The 23,044-nt window shown below is 43.4% G+C and overlaps 2 protein-coding genes across 4 annotated transcripts in view; one reads left to right on the top strand and one right to left on the bottom strand.

Annotated features, from left to right (window-relative positions):
* The window catches only part of WBP4 (WW domain binding protein 4), a 35,707-nt gene extending 15,075 nt beyond the window's left edge, over positions 1-20,632 (bottom strand). The window contains exons 1-7 of the mRNA XM_054013878.1: positions 20,524-20,632; positions 11,648-11,720; positions 9,292-9,354; positions 9,054-9,177; positions 8,068-8,238; positions 7,029-7,084; positions 3,922-3,988 (exon numbers count right to left, since the gene is read on the bottom strand). Of these exons, the coding sequence (XP_053869853.1) occupies positions 3,922-3,988; positions 7,029-7,084; positions 8,068-8,238; positions 9,054-9,177; positions 9,292-9,354; positions 11,648-11,720; positions 20,524-20,525 (556 nt within the window). The 5' untranslated portion in view covers positions 20,526-20,632. The remainder of the gene's footprint in view (positions 1-3,921; positions 3,989-7,028; positions 7,085-8,067; positions 8,239-9,053; positions 9,178-9,291; positions 9,355-11,647; positions 11,721-20,523) is intronic.
* Positions 20,633-20,687: 55 nt separating this feature from the next.
* The window catches only part of ELF1 (E74 like ETS transcription factor 1), a 125,505-nt gene continuing 123,148 nt past the window's right edge, over positions 20,688-23,044 (top strand). The window contains exon 1 of one of the 3 annotated variants that reach the window (XM_054013801.1): positions 20,688-20,749. The gene's annotated coding sequence lies outside the window, so the exon portion shown is untranslated. Of the gene's footprint in view, positions 20,750-21,062; positions 21,173-23,044 lie in introns of those variants that run through there. The other 2 variants (XM_054013827.1, XM_054013819.1) reach the window with 2 other exon arrangements.

Raw genomic sequence — 23,044 nt, 5'->3', positions numbered from 1 at the left:
GATTGGCCGAAGAATACGTAGCACGGAGATAACTGGATGACCCCACAGGGCAGTCCGGAATCCACCCAAGTGCCCCCCCGAAAGAAGGGCTGAAGACTCCAAGAACAAGATAACACTCAGACATTAGGGATGTGCCACCTGCTGATTGATAATCACCTCAAACAACATCAGCAGGATGAAGCAATTCCCATAGACTTGTATAAGGACAAAATCCTATAAGAACAGACTCTAAAGACTGAAAACTTTGAGTCTGGTTCTGCAACCACCTTCCAGGAGCATCAAATGTGCATCTGACAAGGACTCGGCTCCACCCTCGTGTGCAGGCTACCTGGCCAGTACTTTGCCATGAGCAACCTCTAGGCTGGTAACTATAACAACTCTGCAGAACGTGTGTGAATGAATAAGGAATGGGAGTGAAATAATATTGAATTGCATATCTTGATTTCTCGCTCTCTCTCTGTATTTACAATAAACCTGGCATTTTGCCTCATCTCTCTTATAAGATCCTGTTGGTATTATTTTATTAGTTTAACAGTATGGCTTGATTGTAGCTATACTGCCTGGGAGCACAAAGGGACCCCGAAGTTGGGACAAAAGCAGAGAATCTGCACATGGCCAGTCCTGTCCTACTATGAGTCCCAAAGATCAGTAAGGTTTAGAGACAGAACAGTTGCCCGTTTTGAGGGGGTGTGCAGAAAGCTGCATTATGCAAGAAAAGAGATTAAGGAAAACTGTTATATGGAGATATACATATCTCATAGAACTGGAAGGGACCCTGAAGGGTAATTGAGTCCAGCCCCCTGCCTTCACTACCAAGACCAAGTACTGATTTTGCCCCAGATCCCTAAGTGGTCCCCTCAAGGACTGAACTCACAACCCAGGGTTTAGCAGGCCAATTCTCAAACCACTGAGTTATCCCTCCCCCCTCTTAGAGGATCACTGCAATATCTCTCCCACTGGTATTTCTGTAAGAGGAAACAATCCAGGCTATTATTATTTGATCCTACACTCATGTCAGATAATTATACATGTATGATCAATAATAAAATAACTGGTCAAATATCAAATTCAGTCCACTATTGAAGTAATGGGGAAATTGGTTCTCTTTCACTGGCTGGATTATCTTAAAATCTAAATCTTACTCTATAATTTCCCAAGTTGTATATATTCTATTTTAGGAAATTTAAGCTTGCTAGAGAGAGTATGTAAAGTGTATCAGTGAAGACAGCCCACTCTCATTCCCCCCTTTACTTTTTTCTTAACCGCTGACTCTTCTCTGGTCTTTCCCCTCACGTACAAACATGCTTCAGCCTCTTCTATCTTATAAAAAACCCATCTTTGACCAGACTTGCCTCTCCAACTAATACCCCATCTCCCTTCTTCTTTCATTTCTAAGCTCATTGATAGGGCCCTACCAAAGTCATGGTCCATTTTGGTCAATTTCATGATCATAGGATTTTAAAAATTGTAAATTTCATGATTTCAGCTATTTAAATCTGAAATTTCACAGTGTTGTAATTGTAGGGGTCCTGACCCAAAGAGGAGTTGTGGAGGGGTCGCAAGATTATTGTAGGGGGAGTTGCAGTACTGCTACCCTGCACTGCTGCAGGCGGCGGCGATACCTTCAAAACTAGCCAATGGAGAATGGTGGCTGCTGACCAGGAGCCCAGCTCTGAAGGCAGAGTCGTTTCCAGCAGCTGCGAAGAAGTAAGGATGGCATGGTATGGTATTGCCACCCTTACTTCTGCGCTGCTGCTGGCAGGGCAATGCCTTCATAGCTGGGCATCCTGCCAACAGCTGCCGCTCTCCGGCCACCCAGTGCTGAAGGCAGCGTAGAAGCAAAGGTGGCAATCCCACGACACCCCTGCAACTCTCTTTTGGGTCAGGACCCCCAATTTGAGAAACGTTGGTCTCCTCCCTGAAATCTGTATAGTATAGGGTAAAAGCACACAAAAGATCAGATTTCACGGGGGAGACCAGATTTCAGTCTGTGATGTGTTTCTCATGGCTGTGAATTTGGTAGAGCCCTACTCATTGAACATGCTATCTGCAATTGCTGTCTCAAGCTCCTCTTCTCCAATTCCATCCTAGATCCTTGCCAATCTGGCTTCCATTCTTTGACCTTTTGCTCTGGCCTCTTCCTAGCCAAATCTCAGAACCATACTCCATCCTCATCCTCCTTGACCTGTCAGCCATCTTTAACACAGTTTACCATGATCATCTTCTTGAAACCTTGTTCTCCCTTGGCTTCCATGACTCTGTCCTCTCCTGGTTTTCCTCCTACCTCCCCAATAATTCTTTTAGTATGTTCTTTGGAGGATCCTCCTCATCTGTCCTCCAACTGTCTGTGGGAGTTCCACAAGGCTCTGTCTTTAGTTCCCTTCTCTATCTATACCTTATCTCTCGGTAATCTCAACCACACACACAAGTTCAGTACCATCTCTGTGTGGATGATTCATGGATCCTCCTCTCTACTCCAAACCTGTCCCTTTTGTCCAACTAACATCTCAGACAGTCTCTCTGACATCTCCTCGTTGAGGTTTAGCCCAAGCTCAACATAGCTAAAACAGAGCTCTTAATCTTCACCTGCAAGCCCTTCCTCCGACTCCTTTCTCAATCACTGTGGACAACATCACCACCCCACCTGTCACTTGGGCCCATAACCTAGGCATCATCTTCAACTGGGACCTCTCTCTAGGTCCTCACATGAGTGATACATCTAAGTCTTGCAGATTCTTTCTACATAACATCTCTAAAATATGGTCTTTCCTATCCTTCCACACAGCTAACACTCTCGGCCTGGCTCTCATGATCTTGTGTCTCATCAATTACTCCATCATTATCTTTTCTAGCCTTGACAAACGCAATCTTGCCTCACTGATATTTATTCAGAATGCTGCTGCAAAGATCATTTCCCTACCCTGTTGCTTTGACCATGTCACCCTTATCTTTGCATCCCTCTACTGTCTTCTCCTTCTCTATCAAATCAAAATTAGCTACTTGGTCTTCACTTCCGAGGCCCTTCACGACCTATCCCCGCCCTTCCTATCATTTCTCATTCAGTATCCAACGATTGACTCCTTCCTCTGATCGGTCCAAGATGCCAGCCTCCATTGCCCACTTGTTACATTTTCAAAACAAGCACCCGCATGCTTTCTCCCATGCTGCCACTCATGCTTTGGAGAATCTCCCTGCAAACATCCACAAAACTAAATCCCCCTTCAAACTCTTTTGCCAGGAAGCCTGCAAAAAAATTGACAACAACTAGGTTGCTGGCATCCTGAGACAAGAGCCTATCATGTTGACCAATATTGTCTCAGTGTATCCTTATACTCCCACATCGGTTTGTCTGTATCCATCTGTTGTCTCTAGTCCTATACTTAGATTGTAAGCTCTTTGGGGCAGGGACTGTTTTTTGTACAGCATCTAGCACAATGAGGTACTGGTCCATGACTGGGACTCCTAGGCACTACTATATTATAAATAATAATAATAATAATAATAATAACAACAATTGTAGTACTAAAGTTACAGCAAAAAAACAAAACAAAACAAGAGCCTATCCCTCTTTGGTTTCCAAACAAAGATTTTTTTAAATAAAATTATGTATATAGACTACCCATATTTCACAGTTACAAACTGAATGGGTAGACATATATGAAATTATTATGTTTGCATGCCATCAAGGATTTGCCTGTAGGCCAACAAAACTAGGAGTGGTTTAACAAAGCATAAAGCATCAGATGATTCTCAGCTGAGGGAAACGCTGAATTAAGCAACAGGCATAATTTAGCCATTACTACATTTTCAAAAGATTCAAAAGTTTGAAATAGTTCTAAGAAAGTTTTATTAAAAACAAGAAACAAATCCAAACCATCTCTTTCAAGACAAGAGCTCAATTGTGAAATCTATGTTGCTTACCTCCTGTCTCTGTATTATAATAGTAGGTCTGACCATCTTCACTGACTCCTTCCACCCATACTCCTGTCTAATGAAAACACACAGAAAGTAAATTAGTGGAATAAATTTTAATGAATAACCAAATAATTGCTGACAAACTATAAAGATATTCAGCCCTCCAGTACTTTCCAGTCATGATAATTATGATGTTTTTAGGGCCTGCTCCAACTCATATTAAAGTTTTTGGAAAAATTCCCCGTTGCCTCTGCTGGGAGTTAGATAGGGACCTTATAACTTAAAGTAATACATGTGCAAACATGCACACAGACACTCTACAGGTACACATATTTCACACATATATACAAATAGTTAGTTTTTAAAAATAGGATGCTCAGTAGCAATCACTGTAGTTAAGGTTGCCAAACAGTTGAAATTACAACTTAACCCATTATTATTTTCACATGCTTGTGGCTTTCCAAAATATTCACTGCTTGAGTCTCAGAGGGGTAGTCGTGTTAGTCTGTATCAGCAAAAACAATGAAGAGTCCTTGTGGCACCTTAGAGACTAAAATTTATTTGTTAGTCTCTAAGGTGCCACAAGGACTCCTCATTGTTTTTACTGCTTGAGTTGACATTTTCAATAGTTGGTTTCTGACCTAAAGTTAACAGAAAAGTTCTCAGAAAGTCTGAGAAAAATTCATCTAGCAGATTTAAAGTTTTGTGAGGGTTGGAGAAAAACAACATGATCCAGCAGAGCACTTAAGCATATGCTTAACTTTACGCATATGCTTAACTTTACGCATATGCTTAACTTTACGCATATGCTTAACTTTACGCATGGTATGACCCAAGAACCCCTTAATGCCAACTGTCAGGGGGGTTACAGGAATATCTTGATTCTGGTATGTACATTCTGGTTCACCAAAGAATATGAATCTTGAATGAAAGCTGGAGTCACATTGGTCATTAACATCATTGTGAAATGTATGTACGGATACTTTGTAAGGAGTTACACATACAGACTTCACACAAACAAAATACTTCTCTAACACACACAGACACACACACAAAATATGTTTTTGAAGACTGTAGCAAGGCATTATTCACCAGCAGAGGTGACAAACAGGTTGTCCTCCAGCCAGGAGGTAAGATACACCTCTACCCTGATATAACGCTGTCCTCAGGAGACAAAATATCTTACTGCGTTATAGGTGAAACCGCGTTATATCGAACTTGCTTTGATCCACCGGAGTGCGCAGCCCCACCCCCCCGGAGCGCTGCTTTACCGCGTTATATCCGAATTCGTGTTATATCGGGTCGTGTTATATCGGGGTAGAGGTGTATGTATATCTCTCTGTCGGGATGTAAATTAAGTATTGCACACTAACACAATGGATGTCCACTAACATACAAAGTTAAATGTTATCAAAGAGATGTGAAGTCAACAGGGAAGCAGCACACAGGAAAAACAAGCCACATGTACCACAATGAACTTTGGAGGTATATGTAGAAGGCAAAGAAGACACCCCCTCATCCTGCCCATCGGAAGTTAACGGACAGCACGTTTGCATTCAAGAAAACAAGATCACAACCAGCCTTTGTGGAAAACACTGCAGACTGGGTGAGACAAAACTTCTTTAGATAGAGGAGGTTAACCTGAAGAAGGAAGAAGAGCTCTGTGTAGCTCGAAAGCTTGTCTCTCTCTCATCACCAGAAGTTGGTCCAATAAAAGATATTACCTCACCCACCTTGTCTCTCTCTACATCTATCAGCATTTATATAGCTCTTACCACTATAGTAGTTAAACTTCAGTACACAGCCCTGGTTTATTACTCCACCCTGTATGTTTGTGTGAGGTCTAAGCAAAAAGTTAACTTTCTGAAGTTTAGTTATAAGTTAAGAGATATATAAATGCTGATGGACATACAGAGAGATAAAGTAGGTGAGGTAATATCTTTATTGGACCAACTTCTGTTGATGAAAGAGAGACAAACTTTCGAGCTACACAAAGCTCTTTCTCCTTCTTTCTTCAGGAAGTTAACTTTCTGCTGGCTGTAAATCAAGGAGAATCTCAGAACCTAACTAGTAACCCAGCATACATACAACATGGGGAAGGCGCCATTGCTTTTAGAATTTCCTACTTCGTTTGCTTATCTTTTGTTTGCAATTTTAACACACATTATTTATTATTAGTTTTCCCATTTAATTTCCTCAGTGTAGTTTAAACTAGAAAATAACGATTCTGCAGCATTTTGTACAACTCCATAAACTGCAACACTACCTTAGATATGCTGAAACTTTAACTCTAAAATCAGGGAGCTGAATTAAAAACACAACTGTGCAACTATATAGCTGCAAGAAACACATATATGCAGCACTGTGGAGTTCCACAAATACTGCACTACATAGTTGCATAGGATTTACTCCAATTAATGTTTCAAAAAATGAATAGAAGTTATTTAATCTGCATAAAAGAAACAAGCAAATTTTTAAATTGTTTATAGGTGGAATTGCTCAGGCAAACTTAATTCTGGCATTTCTTAACTTTTGAGTGCTTGACTTTGAAACATTAACATTCTTTTAACATAGTTTTTGGGTGCGTGTACACACACACACACACACACACACACACACACACACACTGCATGTATACCCTACAAATGTTTCCTAAAGGAGAACTAGCCACATGTAAAAAGTTTAAAACATTAGCCATTTCCAAGCAAAAGAATCTTATGAATTATTTTAAAATGTGAACATATAATTTTTTTACTGCGTTGACTAATTTGCAAAAGGCGGAACAGGATTTGCTTGATTTTTTACAGAAAGATTCAGCTTTTTTGGCTGAAACACAGCATCAAAAGTTTGACTCCAAAAGAATAATTTTAAAAAAGTTATCTGCAACTGAAAACAGGAGTTGGTAATGAAAGCTGAGTTTTAACCTTAACTGTAGGTTTCACAGCTCTATGTATTCAAGCTACAATATATTTTTCTAAGATCCACAAAATGTAGGTTGTTTGAATTCAGTATTATGAATAATACATGCATGAGAGATAAGTCAATTAGGCAGCAAAAAGTTTTGTAAAGAAAGCCATAAGAACAAAGAAGTAGTACAGATAACATTTGATTACCATTTGTGAGTTTCGAGAGTTGTCTCGAAATCCTTCAGGTTTCTCCCACTGTGATTCTTTAAACAGAAACATATTTCATTTATCATTTATAAAACCATTTCAATTTTTACTATCAACTATTATGACAAATAGTTTACTAGAACATATTGCAGTTGTGTATGCTCACCCATGCATCACTAATATATGTATTACTCATCTAAAAAGAAATCACACTGGGTCAGATTGTGATCCTCTTACTCCACTGAACAGTAACCCAAGAGTAGTCCCACTGAAGTAACTGAAACTAAATGTGGAGTAAGGATATGACAATCTGTCCTACTATGACTTGTAAATTTCTATTGCATTATAGTTGATATATAGTTATAGTACATTTAAAATATCTTCTTATAGGACAATCAGCCAAGAGAGACTGAGAAACAGAAGACTTTTACGGTTTGGAAGTTAGGAAGAACTGAGAATTACACCAATGTCAGTGCCTAAGAGAAACCGTGTGAGATTACCCATCTAATCATAATATAGGACCCCTTCAGTGCTCCACAGCAAACACATTCATTAAGGCCCTATCAACACACTGTGTTCCTGACCCCAAATAAGGTGACCAGTTTAATCCTGTGCAGGTAAACAAGAAACCCAGTAATCATAGTCTAATCTCATTATCTCATTTACCTTGAGATACTATTGGTACTCAAATAATTACCCATTTTATACCTGAGCCCTGATAAAGTGGATTCTGATTGCCCTTTTTTGGGTGGGGGTGGAGAGGGGATTGCCCTTCTGTGCATTTAAATATAATCTTTGTAGGGTGTCAAGAACTTCTAGGAATGTCCATGAGTTCTCCTGTTATTTACTGATTAACAAAAATCTTAAGCTCTGGACACTCTCACATAATTATAAAAGTCATGACTTTATAATATATAATTGTCCACACACTAATAATCAACCTATCAACACAGATAGTGGAAGGCTAGCAAAGTGTATGGCGCCCTGCTTTGTTCAGAGGGAATAATTAGATCAATATTTGTTCCTTGCCATTATTTACCTCCGGTTACAGTATTGTAGTAATACATGTAACCCTCAGGGGAAAGTCCTTGCACCCATTCCTTTGTTTCATCTGATGACGCTTCTGAGGTGTCTTTTCTCTTTTTTTTCTTTTCCTTCTTTTCTTTCTTTTCCTCCTGTTTACTTTGTGTTGAACTGGGACCTATAGAATCTTAAAGAAAATAACACCCATATTTTTCAGAGTTATAATCAGAATTTACTTATTGGGCATTCCTCATACAGGCAACAGCAAATATCAACTTAGTCCAAAGTAGTTTCTTCTTTCATGATAGTAGATAATGTTTTCACCTCTCAGCTCACAGAGAGCCGAGATATCAAAAGCTTTTCTAGTATAACACTATACTATTATGAATCAGTCTGAGAATCACCAGGAGAAACAAGCTAAAAAATCTAAATTCAAGGATTACCTCAGTGCTATTGAGCATGGAGTCAACAGAAGCTAGAAACAAGAAGAGTTATGGAAGAGACAGTCTCCATGGAGGGTTCAAACTAACAGGACTAATTAAAAAAATGGTGGTTTACCCTCATGGTAACAGAACAAAAGCACCTGCTCAACTTTAAAATGGGAGGAGATTAAAAGAAGAAAAAAGGACTCAGTTAAGTGATGGATGCAAGCTCAACTATTAGCTATGCACTTGTCTCCATTGGGAAAATTGGGACCCATAATTAATGACTGTTGCAGCTCCACCAGTAACTGTAATAATAGAAACTGTACAGTAGATAGTGCTTAGGCACTTTTTCTATCACCTGAAGTGTCCTGAGGGGTTAGAAGACATGACGGTAAAAACCCTGCTTACACAACTTCACAGCTTCCACTATTGCTAACACTGTGGCAAATTATATGTCCCATTTTTGCCAATGTAAACACAATTCTGGAGTTTCTGCAAAACTAATACAAAAGAAAATCCTGTTCAATATTATCTCTATTGCTGCCTTTAAGCCTTTTCTGGCAGCTACAGGAACTACCTGACTTAACTCCAAGCCTTTTCAGATCCTCTTGATATGCTTTCAGTGCAGCTTCCTCCATTGCTGCGAATTCCTTTGACATTTTTTCTTCTTCTTTTGCCTTTTCCATACTTTTCTTTTTAATCTACAATTTAAAAAAAAGGGGGGGGGGGTGGAGGGGAGAAGAAATAGACCAAAGTCATAAATAAAAGAGATAAAAAATTAAATGTTTAGAGAAAAAAGGAAAAATTCAATTTACCTCACTAATTTTCTTTGCCACATTTTCCTTATGGTTCTTTCCCCTTTCATGAAATTCAATGCTCTTAAAGAGAAAAAAAGTAAATTAAAATACAATAAAAAAATAATTTGCAGGAAATTAATTTCCTTTGGTAAACTACAAATATATACACAGACAAGAAGAAAAACTTAGTTAAGCTGGAGTTAAGACTGAATGTACCCAACATAGGTAAAAATTGTTATGAAAAAATCCAACCATTAGAAACTTAGGAAATACAAAGTAAAGTTTAAACATAAAAGAAACCCAGCAGTAGAAAGAATGGAAGTGCAGTTATATTCTGAAAAATGGCATGGTGAAGTTTTATATTGACTGGGTCTCAGTGACATCAGATGGTTTGTATGGGGTTTTAATTTAAAAAAATATATATATTAAACAAATTAAAGAGCAGGGACCCCTGTTTGGTTTGGGAGTTTTGCATGGCCCACGGTTCTCTAGCTCCCTTCTATGCCCCTAGGATTCATATCTCAATTTCCACTCCCCTTTACCTTCCAAGTCTATAAGACTTACCATAGACCAGGGGTCGGCAACCTCTGGCACGCGGCTTGCCAGGGTAAGCACCCTGGTGGGCCGGGCCAGTTTGTTTACCTGCCGATGCAGCAGGTTCGGCCGATTGCGGCTCCCACTGGCCGCGGTTCACCGTCCCAGGCCAATGGGGGCTGCAGGAAGTGGCGCGGGCCGAGGGATGTGCTGGCCACGGCTTCCCGCCGTACCAATTGGCCTGGGAAGGCGAAGCGCGGCCAGTGGGAGCCACAATCGGCCGAACCTGCCGACACGGCAGGTAAACAAACTGGCCCGGACCGCCCAGGTGCTTACCCTGGCGAGCCACGTGCCAGAGGTTGCCGACCCCTGCCATAGACCTTAGTGGATCAATAGGAACTTATGGGACTCATGAAGATCATATTAAGATCCACCGAGCTCTTGAGGTCTTTAAAAACTCTGTAGTTAAGCAAATCTGAGATTGGGAGCAGAAATCAAGGTATGTAACCTAGGAGATCAGGCGGACTGGGAGTAGGATGCAGATAATTTAGGAAGACAATTGGAGAGCCTCTAAACCAAAAAGGCTGCCAGATAGAATAGGGGAAACAGAAGCCTGAAGAGCTTAGGAGTCCTGCAGGAGCACTGAGGGAGGTGTGGTGCGAAAGCCGTGGGGAGTTTAGGAGCTCTTGGGGTTGTAGGAATCACCTCCTAATCCAGGTGCTAGTGTACTTGCTGACAAACAAGGCTCAAAAGTACTTCTGGAGGCCTGGCATACCAACATGGCAAATGGTGCATGCTTAAAGTGATAATTTGGTCTTAAGTGCTTAGAGCACAAACTTTAGAAGGACTGCAGGAGGGAGGCAACACTACTATGCTCTTGTGGATTCTGTTGACATTCTAAGGTCCACAACAGGTCCTGTAGACTTTAGAAGATTTGCACAGAGGCAAAGCTTCAAGACAATGATGTGCATGGCATTTACCTGGGTGGTTTTTACTAGGTAAAATCATGGTTTTTACTGCACCAGGAAAAACTAGTTAGTCCCAGTTCAAGACCTTTTCTGTTTTAAAAACTGTTTCATTGAGGCACACCACATCAAACTTCATTTTAGTTACACATTCAAATTATCAAATTCAATAAGGAAGTAGATTTGGAGATTAATTTAGGGTTGTACAAATAAAAAGTAAAACTGCAGTAGGGGTAATACTAATACAGGTAATATAATACTGAACTTTGGAATGTCTGTATACATTTTGGTTCAGTATTTTCTCAAGGAAATTATACATGTCATGACTCATATTTCAGTTTTCAGTATTATATACATATGATATATACTGCAAAACTATTATCATATTTGTAAATATTTTTCAGTAATTTTCATTAGTATATTCTAAGAATAATTTTATTTTTCCCAGTTAAACTGGGTTTACACCGGTATTTACCAGTGCCTTGTCCAGGCTAGTTTTTCCCAGGAAATGGCCAACCTTGCTTCAAGGTGGAGCAAAATTCAAATTATGGAGCCTGAGAAAATGGAACTTGATTCTCCAGACCTTTTACACATGAATAAGGAATGTAGGATCAAGCCCTAGGGCTCCAGTCTTGGATTGAGGTCCATGGAGTACAGGAGATTCTTAATGCAGGATCCAGGTCTTAATTTGCAAGTCTTTTTTCCCCTAGTTTTATGGCTAACATGGCTTAAAAAGGCATATTTAAAATAAACAAACACTATTTAAACATTAATTTACATGTCAGTAAACAATACTAAAAAAATATTTTAAACGCCTATAATTCAAATTCTAGTACTTCAGAATCAGTAATATTACACTAACTAGACCAACATACAGGCTTGTTGTCTGCTATCCAGCACTTGCAGTAACCACAGAATTTCTTTGGCTGTGATTTCCAGTAATCAGCCCTAAACATAAACAAACAAATTAGAAAAAAATTAGGTAGATTTATGCATAATCAGAAACAAAATAACCAAAGCAAAAAGTTCTGAAACAGAGAGCATCAGAAACCAAGTCCAGCCTTGCCATGGTGCTTGGCTGTGCTGTCAAGGATTTCTTCTGCACAAGTTTTTATGGACAGTTTAGAGTGGCTATTCTAGGTCAAAAACAATATTTATTAATGACTTCCACTGTTTCACAAAACAGATCAGAAGTTCTCAACTTAGGGATTGTGCCCAAGCTGTTACCTGTGGCTTTGCAAAAATTTCTACAGACCCAAAGCCTTCACTTACAACAGAAATTATGTTTTTGGTGCTTCTGTAGTCAGATAACCTTCCAAATATTAACAGCTGCAGTAGGTAGGCTTATTGAATACATAACAGTGGGGAATGCACAATTCATGATATCTGCAATAAAAATGTAGACTTGGATATTTTTTAAACTATCAACATAATATAAATACGTAATTTGGCTATATAGTACAATGAATTTAAATATTTTGGGGAGAGAGAAAGAGATATTTTTGGACAACTCAAAACTGTGCAAAGGATTCTGGAACAGATATGGAATAGATTCCAGTTATGTCCCAAAATGGAAATTTTGAAATAGGCAATTAGAGAGCAGGTCCAGAGCACCTCTTGGACCTTCTCTCTTAGTTGAGAAGTTGTTCCTAAACCATCTCTAATTCTTTTAACAAATGGAAAGTGAATCCCCAGGATAATCCCTGGTTAACTTTTAGGAGGTAGAGGAATAGTTTCACTTTTAAGGCTGTATTCTTTGAAGTGAATGAGTATTAACAGCACTGTTAAAGGACTACACATTAAAAAACTTCAAGTAGTATATTATGTGGGACTCTCTATCCTCTAAAAAAGAAAATACATAAAAATCCAAAAAAGTGCTAAAGTCACCAAAAGTCAAGAAATGAAAGAGGTGAGGTTCCTAAACTATTAACTCTGCTACATTACCCATATGTATATTCTATTCTTGTTTTCCTTAATAAATGCGTCATTTAGTAGGTTACCAGACATGACTCCATTCTGCCATTACATCCTGTAGGAGTCAACGGGGCTCTGCACAGGCACTGGAGTCTGTGCTAGCAAATTTAAGGGTGGGACCGGGGCCTACAGCTGAAATCTTGGCTTCACTGAAGTCAAACACAAAATTCCTATTGTCCTCAATGGAGCCAAGATTTCACCCATGTTGTTAAATGTATAACAAACATAAAGGATGTGGATGTGCAATGCTGCAGACTTTAATATTATTGCATTTCATGTGTGATTTTAACTGTGAAAACTATGACCCCAACCCTCTGAAGACGTATACACATGTTCAATTTTATGCACTGAGTAGTCCCACTAGGGGACTACTAAAAGGGGCAGATTCCCTGGTCACCAAGCTAATTTCATGCCGCTTAAAGGAAACTGAGATGGTCACCAGAGACTATCCCCCATGTAAGGAGAATCTCTAGAACCCTTCCCCCATTTGGAATACAGACGCTCCCCGACTTATGCAAGCGTTTCATTCCGGAACGCCTTGCGTAAATCAAATTTTGCGTAAGTCGGGGATGTATATCTGACAATTATGGAAAAAAAACAAAAACAAAAAAACCCCACTTGTGGAACTTTTTCTGTAAGTGCGGGTTTGCGTAACCCGGGGAGCGTCTGTAACAGCAAGAAGGGGTATGTCAGAGTCCTGCAAGGGACAGGCCAGCGATGGTGAAGTGAGGCTCCACTGTGTCCAATATTCCATTGGCAAAAGGTTGCTTAAGCCTGGTCTACTGTGATTTTTTTAATTGATATACTACACTGATACATGCACTAGTATAGATGCAGTTATATTGATGAAGAGCACCTTTATACTGATATAACTGTGTCCACACTAGTGGGATCATGCCACTGTAAGTACACTGGTATAGTTAAAGCAGTACAAATTTCTAGTGTAGACTAGGCCTAAGGAACCTCATGTCAGTGGAGTAAGTTAAGGCTGGTCCCAACTTGCACGTGAGCCAGGCACCAGAACCAGGGAACTATGAGCAGCTCCCTCAGCATCATGCCTCTTCACTGTACCTGAGCTATGCTTGGTACAAGCCCATGGTGCATAAAGTTAAGCACATGCTTAGCGGTTTGTGGGATTGGGGCATAAATTTGTTAAGCATTGTGCACATTTACCAAGTGTTAAGTTGTTTACATGAAGGCAAGTTTATTCTCTTTTTAAAACATGCTACATTAAAAAATTATCATATATCAAAGATAATTGGATATATTATGTTAAAATAATACTTGAAACAGAAATGGTCAATACGGTAAGAGAAAGATGTAAATCAGGCATCTGTTCTGGCATAAGCTCTAACAGTATTTTGATATAACAGATGGACTAGCATGACAAACATGTGCAGACTTAGCTTTCTCACTGCCTAACGAAAGTACGCATTGCTAAACAGCTGATAACACAGAATTTTCCAGGTCCCAAATCCTTTAAACCAGGGGTTCTCACCAAAAAAAATGTTGGTGGCCTCAGAGTGTGGCCACCAACTCTTACTGGTGGCTGCTCTGACAATTTTTCCTAAAATACTTAATTAACTTCAGGAAAATCAAATAAATATACACATATCCATGTCCAAAGCATTGTAATTTATTTATGTAGGGTTTTTTGCAGACTCAATAGTAAAAATAACATACAGTTGTCTCTATTCCTTACTGGATCTAAACAGAATAAAAACACAAATAAGGTGCTTTGCACATTCTCATGTTCTTGTCTTTTTTCTTATTGTTTCTTTTGCCTTTTTTGCGGGGGAGGAGGGTTGCTTTTCTTTTTTTAAGACTTGTTAGCTAGTAGTCTGCTGTGGAAACTGATAAGAACAAACATACAAATATCACTTTTCACAGCACACTTACTCAGTCCCAGCAAGCCCAGGGACAAATTAAGCCCTGTATGGGGAAGTGGTTACAGAGGCACCAGGGCGATGGGGCACTGAGGGAGGCAGCACGGGCCAGGGGTAATTGGGGAGGGTGAGCTCGGGGCCAGAGCCCGTCACCGCATAGCCAGGGAATGGAGCCCAAAGCCTTTTGCCCAGGGGATGGGGATGGAGCCCAAAGCCCCATGGGTGGAGCCTGCACCCACCACCCCAGGGCTGAAGCCCAACCCCACCTCACCTGGGAAGGTGGGGAACACACACCAGCTGTCTGCACCTCCAGCTTTTCTGTCTCCAGACAGCCAGGACCCAATCACTGCTGTCAGCCCCAGGGGAGTGGCAGCTGCTTTGCCCCTTCCCCCAGCCTGAAACACTGAGAAACCTCAAACTCACAGAAGGGATAAGAGTGAGACCAAACCAGTGGAGGGTTTGTCTCAGAACTTTTGTTATTTTGCAGAGATCTGTAACTCTCTGTGTCTTTTAAGATTAAAGTGGCTGTGGTTAAGAAATTCCTTTGCTAAGCCTGTGTTCCTTACTTTCCTGTCACGTTGCCTCCGAAGAGGTGGAACTAGAAGCCCGAGTGACCCCAGCCAAGATGGAACTCTGTGTAAGTGACCAGGTAGAGGCAAGGGAGGTGAGGCACTGTTTTCAGGGTCTTTGGTGGTTGGACTGTAGATAAGATAGTTTGTGATCATGTAATTAAAAGCTGTATCATAATGCACACATAAAATGGCGAGTTAAAGTTGCACAAACAATCTTTATTCCAGCATTTCCTAACTTTTCAACACTTGACTTTGCAATCTGAATGTTCTTTTATCATTTTGCGGGGGATATAATTATTTATATAGTGTCAAATTACTGCTTTGCAATCCTGTTTAAAGACTAGTTTCTTGCCCCAAATGCCTGTACAATCTAAGGCTCCAATTCTTCAAAGATGTATGTATGTGTTTATATTTAAGCATGTGAGTAGTTCCATTGAACTGAACAGTTATTCTGGAATAGCTCCCCATGTGGATACTCTATTCCAGAAAAAAAGTCATTTTAATTGCATAATCAGTGTGCTTCCAAAATGAATTAATTACTGTGCAATGAAATCACTTTTATTCTGGAATAAAGCAGTCACATTGGGAGCTATTGCAGAATAAACTATTAGCTATATAGTTATTCCTATATATATAGCTATTCTGGTCAATTTCTCTGCATAGACGAGCCCTAAGTGTTTGCAGGATTGGGAGGGTGTGGGAGAGGAAGCCTGTAGAGCAGGGACTGGCAACCTTTGGCACATGGCCCATCAGGGAAATCTGCTGGTGGGCCAGTTTGTTTACCTGCAGCGACCGCAGGTTCGGCCGACCGTAGCTCCCAACTGACCATGGTTCGCCATTCCAGGCCAATGGGGCTGCGGGAAGCGGCAGCTAGCAAATCCCTCAGTTCATGCTGCTTCCCGCAGCCAGGCGAACCTCAGCCAGTGGGAGCTGCGATCGGCCGAACCTGCGGAAGCTGCAGATAAACTAACTGTCCCGGCCCGCCAGCGGATTTCCCTGATAGGTTGCGTGCCAAAGGTTGCCAATCTCTACAGTAGAGACTTGTAAGTATCTGCTTCAAGTTGGATTGGGTATAAAAAGAACTTGATACTCTTGAGCTCAGGTCAGGGTGGATGTGGACTACCAGGGGGCTAGGTCGGTACCAGGATGGAGGGAGCAAGGGAAGGATCTGGCTCTCTGTCCTCAGAGCCCAGAGGAGGTGGTGGCAACAGGCTGGAGGAGTCAGCAGTGGGACAGCGGGCTGGCTATGCTGAGAAGGGGCCTTTGTCTTCCTGAAAGGGAAGCTGCGGCAGCGCCAGCATATACAGAAAGCTTAAAGAATGCAGATAACCCCCACTGACCTGCCCTGCAGGTAAGAGTCGAACACCCACATCCACACTGCGGTATGGCAGGCACAGCATGATGCAGACCTAGCTGACTGGGCATGTGGGCTGGATCCCTCCCCACTGCCTGCCCACAGGAAGCCCCGTGGGCAGAGTGCTGGGCTACCCAGAGCTGCTGCCTGATGGCCAATCTCCCTGGAGGGGCACATCTAGGACAGGCCATCCCAGTCCTGCAGGAAAGAGCTTTGGTGGAGTGTGACATGTTTGTGCCCAGTAGTGGCATTGATGGAGCCTCTCACAGGGTACAGCAGAATGTAGGACTGGAGACAGGGCAGGGGGCGCAGGGCTCCAGGCCTAGAGTTTGGCATAGTGGGTGTAGGGAGCCATGGGCTACAGTGAGGGCAGCAAGTGAAGTAGAGGCTTGCAATCCAGCCAAGACCCGATGGGACCACCCAACTACAAGGTTCGGGTTGGGTCAGGTATAGAAACAACTTGATGGGCTCAGATTTGGACTGGCTGTGATCTACTCAGCATTGGATTGGGCTTTAAAATTAGGGTTGAACAGACCTCTAGAAGCCAGGAGGGAACAAGTTCTCCTGGTACTGTGAGCAGGGGTCCAGGTCAAAGGCCACAACTGCCCACCCCAGGGAAGGCTTTCACAGCATCTTCACTCAATAGCTGCTCCTCAAAATGGCAGAGGAAGCATAGTCTTGGGACTTGCAGGCAAGGACATGGGGCAAAAATCAAGCTCTGAGTCAATGGGAACATTTACATTGACTTCCAGGGGGTCAGGATTTCACCTGTTGTGTACTAGTCTCACCTTGAAATCTCTCTCTCATTTCAATGTGTATCCTGAATTTTCAGCTGAGGTGACAATACAAGTTTACCTGCTCAGGATGCTAAAACTAGGAGGCACCAATCGAGCTTTATGAGATATTTATCCCAACTTGCCTAATTTCTTTAACAGAAATAATTCTAAATTCACAGTGCTATTTGACTAAAGATTACCCAGCCTTTTTCCTGGGAAAAGACATGAACATAGTATCACTGTTATCAAAAACCTGTAGACAGTGCTGCAACTGTATACCTCTTGATTTAAAAGAGAGGGGGCTGATGGTAGAGCCTTTTCCGTAAACAACAGGTCAGGAACAAGCTCTCCCGTTCCCAACCATGTCCAAAATGACCCTGGATCTATTGGCCTTCAGGCATGCTGCAAGATGCATCAATTTATGTGGGCTGTGGCAGAGGGTGGGATTTGATGAGGGTTATAACTGCATAGGAAAGGGGAGTTTTGTGTTTTGCTGCGGGCTGCCAGTGGATAAGATGCTATTTAATTTTATTTCTTAACTATAATTTGTTTCCATTCAACATTCCCCTCCTCCCCTTTTTATTACTGTATAATTCCAAAGAAATAAAACAACACAGGCACCTATCTTGCAGGACAATTTCCATAGGAGGATGTTTGTGCCCATACAATGGGTCTGGGCTGGTGCAGGGTCTATCTGTGTGGATTAGGGCCTTGGATTGTAAATTATTTTAAAAGTCAGTTTTTCTATTATGTAAAGCATTATAACATCTACAGCAGTACATAAGCTGAAATTCACAACTGGATCAGTGCGGTCATATCCTTGCACACACATGGAGCTCCACTGAACTCACTAAGTCTCTGTGGCGGCACAGGGATTCCACTGTGTAGACTGAGCTACAGGATCTAGCCTGCTTCTCAAACAAACAAAAAACAAAAACAGTGCACAATGTTGGGGAACTGTGCAATAACAATGCTAGCAATAATTACAGTTAGGGCTAGTCTACACTAAAGCTGTAAAGTCGACCTAAATTATGCTATTTCAGTTACGTTGAGTTATGTAATGGAAGTCAACATAACTTAGATGGTGTCAAGTATCAGAGGGGAAGCCGTGTTAGTCTGGCTCTGTAAAAAGCAACAAAGAGTCTTGTGGCACCTTACAGACTAACAGACGTATTGGCGCATAAGCTTTCATGGGTGAATACCCTCTTTGTTGCTTTTAACATAACTTAGGTTGACTTACAGCGGTGTCTACACTGTGCTGTGTCAACGGGAAATGCTCTCCTGCATATTTACCTTACGCTTCTCGGGGAGCTGGAGTACAAATTTGATGGGAGACTACTCTGACATCAACTTAGCAGGTCTTCACCAGACCAGCTAAATCGACACCACTGCATCGACTGCAGCAGTGCCAATTTAGTCACAAGTATAGACATGCCCTTAAGTACAGTTGTAGCTAGCATGGTTGATACTAATGTGGACAGGGCCAAGGTTACAACCTACACCATCTAATACTCATTTCCTGCAATACGCTATTGAATTAAGTTTAAGTATCTTTGGAGTCCATTATATTAAATGCAAAGATTATGTATTATTGTGGGCCTGTGTGATCAAAGGACTGAACTATGTGGATTGGCTGAACTGCATGTGAACCTAACCTTTTGAAGCTATGCCCTGAGGAAAAAACCACTGTATCCTGATTACCCATTCATCAAGACTGGAGATGAAAGGCCCAAACTGTATAAAGACATAGGCTGATTTACCCAGTCTGTGCGTGCGAAGGACTGACTCCTACCTGAGCACTTGTGTAGCTGGGGTAGAGTGATTTTGGTAAGCTTATTAGCATGCACGTAGGTTCTTTTATTGTTTATGTTTTCTCTGTAATGCTATCACTTTAAGAATAAATGAGCTTGCTTAGAATGAGATGTGTGGTAACTTATAACTAGGCAATTAAACTTTTAATAGCCTCGGGAGGTGGGGGGAGAGAGAGAAAGGACAGAATCTGTGCTTGTTTAGCCATTCAGGTTTGCTGGGAATAACACAGTATTAGCAGGGAACCATGCAGCCTGTAAAAACTCCAATTTCAAGGGAGAGAGAGATGCAGGTTTCTGCCTGAGTGCAGGGATGACAGAGGAGCTGGAAGCCAAGTATGGCTTTGCTTGTTGGACCATGGAGCAGGACTACAGGTACAGTTGCTCTGAACTGTGGCAACCTCATCATACAAATAAAAGGGAAGGAAAAAAACTCTAAACCAAGTACTGGTCTGTTTCAGGTTGTGTGAACAATTAATTTGTGAAATCCTAACAGGTGGTGGAAACCATACAAAAGCACTATTATTGCTAAGTGAAGTAAATAGCACTGTATTTAAGTATATTTAGCAAATAATGCAGATTGCACAAACATAAAGGAAGGAGATTAAAGGGACACTAGAACAAATATTATTCACCTGACTCACACTGACTATTTAAACTCATTATTAAGTCGATTAAAGCCAAAACTTAAATATTGTAAGAAAAAAATGTAACAGCTAAAATTAAATATTGCTGTTTCCAATCATGTAAAAGAGTATTAAATCTATGTATCTATACTGATTTCTTCAACACCAACTGTATCTAGAGCCACAGGCACTCAAGGAGTCCTGTTTTAGGGAATGAAATGTAAACGCTCCTCTGCAGTGTTTACCACCCAACGATTGCAGCACAAGAAAATGAAGTTCACAAGAAACAAAAAGTGAAGCTGCCCAGATTGCTTTCCACAGTCTAAGACAAGAGTCACAGAAACAAAACAAACAGCACCAAGTGTGGGAGACGTGAATCAGATTTGTCAAATCCTCGCTGTTAATCACCTTGGGTGTTATTAGTGGCACAGATGAGGGATTTATTTTGAGGCATAGATGGGTTTAAGCAGACAGGGTCCTCTGCTGCCCTGGGCTAGGGAGAGGGGTGCACTGTGGAGGGGGGGAGGTCCCCAGCGGGGCAAGTGCACTGCCGGGAAACCCGCAGCAGAGTGTATGCTGGGGCTAGCAGCCCCCTGCCCTGCACTAGGGGGGAGCTGGCTGCGGGGTGTGCCTGGGGAGGAGGATCCGTTCCACTCACTGCACACGGCGGGGGAGAGGCTCCCTGCTCCCCCGCACACACACACACACACACACACAGGGGCAGGGGGTTGCGATGGCCCCTCACAGACACTCACATCGCCGCCGCTCTGCTCCGGGTGCCGCCGCCGCTCCCAGCCCCGCGCGCCGGGCCCTTTCGAACGCCCCGAGCTGCTACACTCAGCGGAGGCCGTCTGGCCCGTCACAGGGTCTGGAGCTACGGGCGCCGAGAAGGCTCAAGCCGCGCTCCCCGCCCCCCCCCCGCGAGAGTCAGTCATCAGCGCTCCGCGGGGAGCCGCTGAGCAAGGGAGCCACGGCGACTCGGTGAGTGACTCGCACGCGCTACAGGTGGCTCCTAACGCCCCTTCCCCTCGTGCCAACACTCGCTGCGCACCTGGGGGGAGGCGGGAGGCGCGGGGCAGCCTCGTCGGAACTTCAGCGCTGGTGGGAGGGCGGTGGCCCCCAGGGCGCGCCGGGCGGTGGGGCCGGGAGCTGCGCTCGCCCCGTGGCGCGGGGAGTCCCGCTGCGGGGCTGGGACCCCCCCTGGGGCTCGGACCCCCCCTGGGGCTCGGCCCGCGGCGCGGGGGTAGGGCGGGGCGAATGACACCAGGGACATGGACGGGAGCGCCTGGCTCCGGCTAGTCCCGGCTGTACGTGAGGCGCCCGCAGCCCGGCCGGGGCGCGGCGCAGCGCAGCGACCCACGCGGCTGCGCCAACTTTCCGTGGAGTTTGAGCCTCGTGAGTTCGGTAACTGTTCCTGCTCGTCTCTCCCCCCGGTGCCCTCTCATCGGCCCCCTCAACCCGGCCGCCCCAGCTCTCCTCTTCACCCGGCTGCCCCTGACCCCCGGCTCCCCCGTGCTGCCTTTCACCAGATCCCCGTACTCCCTGTCACCAGACCCCGCTGTGTGCTCCCCCACATCCCTCACCAGAAATCCCCCTTGCTTCCCCCTCTCAGCACATCCCCCCGCTTCCCCCTCACCGGCTCCCTAGTTCCCCTGGCTCCCCCCACGCTCCCACTCAGCAAACCTCCCTCCCTGTATTGCCCCTCACAGTGGTCCTGCCCTGGGCTTCCCCTCACCAGATCCTACCCTGAGGCTCCCCCTCTTCACCAGACCCCCCCCACCCACACTTTCCTTCCTCAGAACCTAAGCTCCCCCCATCACCAGACCCAAACCCCTCGGCTCCCGCACGCCCCTGCTCACCAGACCCTCTGTGCCCCCCTGGGGCTCTGCCCTCCCCTCACCTGATCCTCTGTGCCCTCCCAGTGTGCTCTCCACCCCGTCACTGATCCTCTGTGTCCCCCTGGGGTGCTCTTCCCCCCCATCCTCTTTCCTCTGTGCCCCCCCAGGCTCTCCCCTCCCCCAATCCTCTGTGCCCCCCCCTCCGCACTCTTCCCCCCTCTCACCTGACCCTCTGTGCCTCCCTGGGGTGCTCTCCACACACTCCCCTGACCTGACTCTCTGTGCCTCCCCAGGGTGCTCTCCACTCCCCCTCCCCTCACCTGACCCTCTGCGCCTCCCCTGGGGTGCTCTCCCCCCCCCCCCGATACGAGATCCTCTCCCACCATGTCGCCCCTCACCAGGACTCCTTTCCCTAACCCCCCATGGCAGTTGTCCTGGTTCAGGTTGGCTTTCTGGACTGGCATTGGTGTTAGAGGGACTGGGGGAGTTTCAGGTGGCTGCTTCGCCTGTGTAGTGTGTGCAGCTCTGTAGAGTTAGATACACTTGCACCTGTGCACTCAGCACTATTTGGTCTTGTCCTGTAATGAAGGGCTCCAGGCTGGGCTCAGAGAAATAGAAGGTGTGCTTGCGCCATGTGTTTGCCAGACAGTGTGTGTGTGTTTGTACTCACTGCAGCGACAGCAGGCTGTTGCTGCCTCTTTCTAAATACATCTACATGTCAGCCCCAGATTGGCTGTTTCTGCATCTGGACCTGATGATGTTTATCACTTAATAACTATGACTCTTAGGCATTGAGTTGGCTGGGAATCATCTTAAACATGGCGCAGATAATCATCTTTATTTGTATATTGGAGAAGTAGATCAGAGTAAGTTTAAAGGTCTTAACACTCCCCTCCTTGTGGCCCCCATGCTATTAGAGCCTGGTCCCCCCACTCCCAGGTTATTGGTTTTCTTTCTTTCTACACAATCCAAGTGTTTGGGTAAGGGGGGTAATCACAACTGACAGCTTTTGCTATAGTCATCTAGGGGAGGAGGAGGAAGTCCAATGAAAAGTCTGAAATGAATCATTAAATACAGAGGCCGTCATTGTTAACAAAAAAAAATATGTGGGTTGTAAATGGAACAAAAATGTTATCTTAAATTCACAACAAAAATAGAAAACAAATATAGCAACAAACTTTTTTACCCTTAGGCTTCCTAAAGAACATACTAAAAAAAGAAAGTAATTTTGCTTTTTTCTGAAGGAGGCTGTGTGGTCAGAATGTCATAGCTAACTGCAGTAGTTCTACATCTGTCAGCGTTTCCATTATAAGCCCCCATTTTTTGTGTAGTTTACAACTTAGTTATCAAATGTACACTGGGTTGAAACTTGGTCTACATACTCTCCTTTGGAAATAGTTGTTAAAATAAACGGTGAAATGAATCTGCTAAGATGACT

This window comes from Malaclemys terrapin, chromosome 1 (assembly GCF_027887155.1).
Source record: "Malaclemys terrapin pileata isolate rMalTer1 chromosome 1, rMalTer1.hap1, whole genome shotgun sequence".
Taxonomy (NCBI): domain Eukaryota; kingdom Metazoa; phylum Chordata; order Testudines; family Emydidae; genus Malaclemys; species Malaclemys terrapin.
Note: the sequence above shows the minus strand (reverse complement) of the source record. Positions and strands in the feature narration are given on the sequence as shown.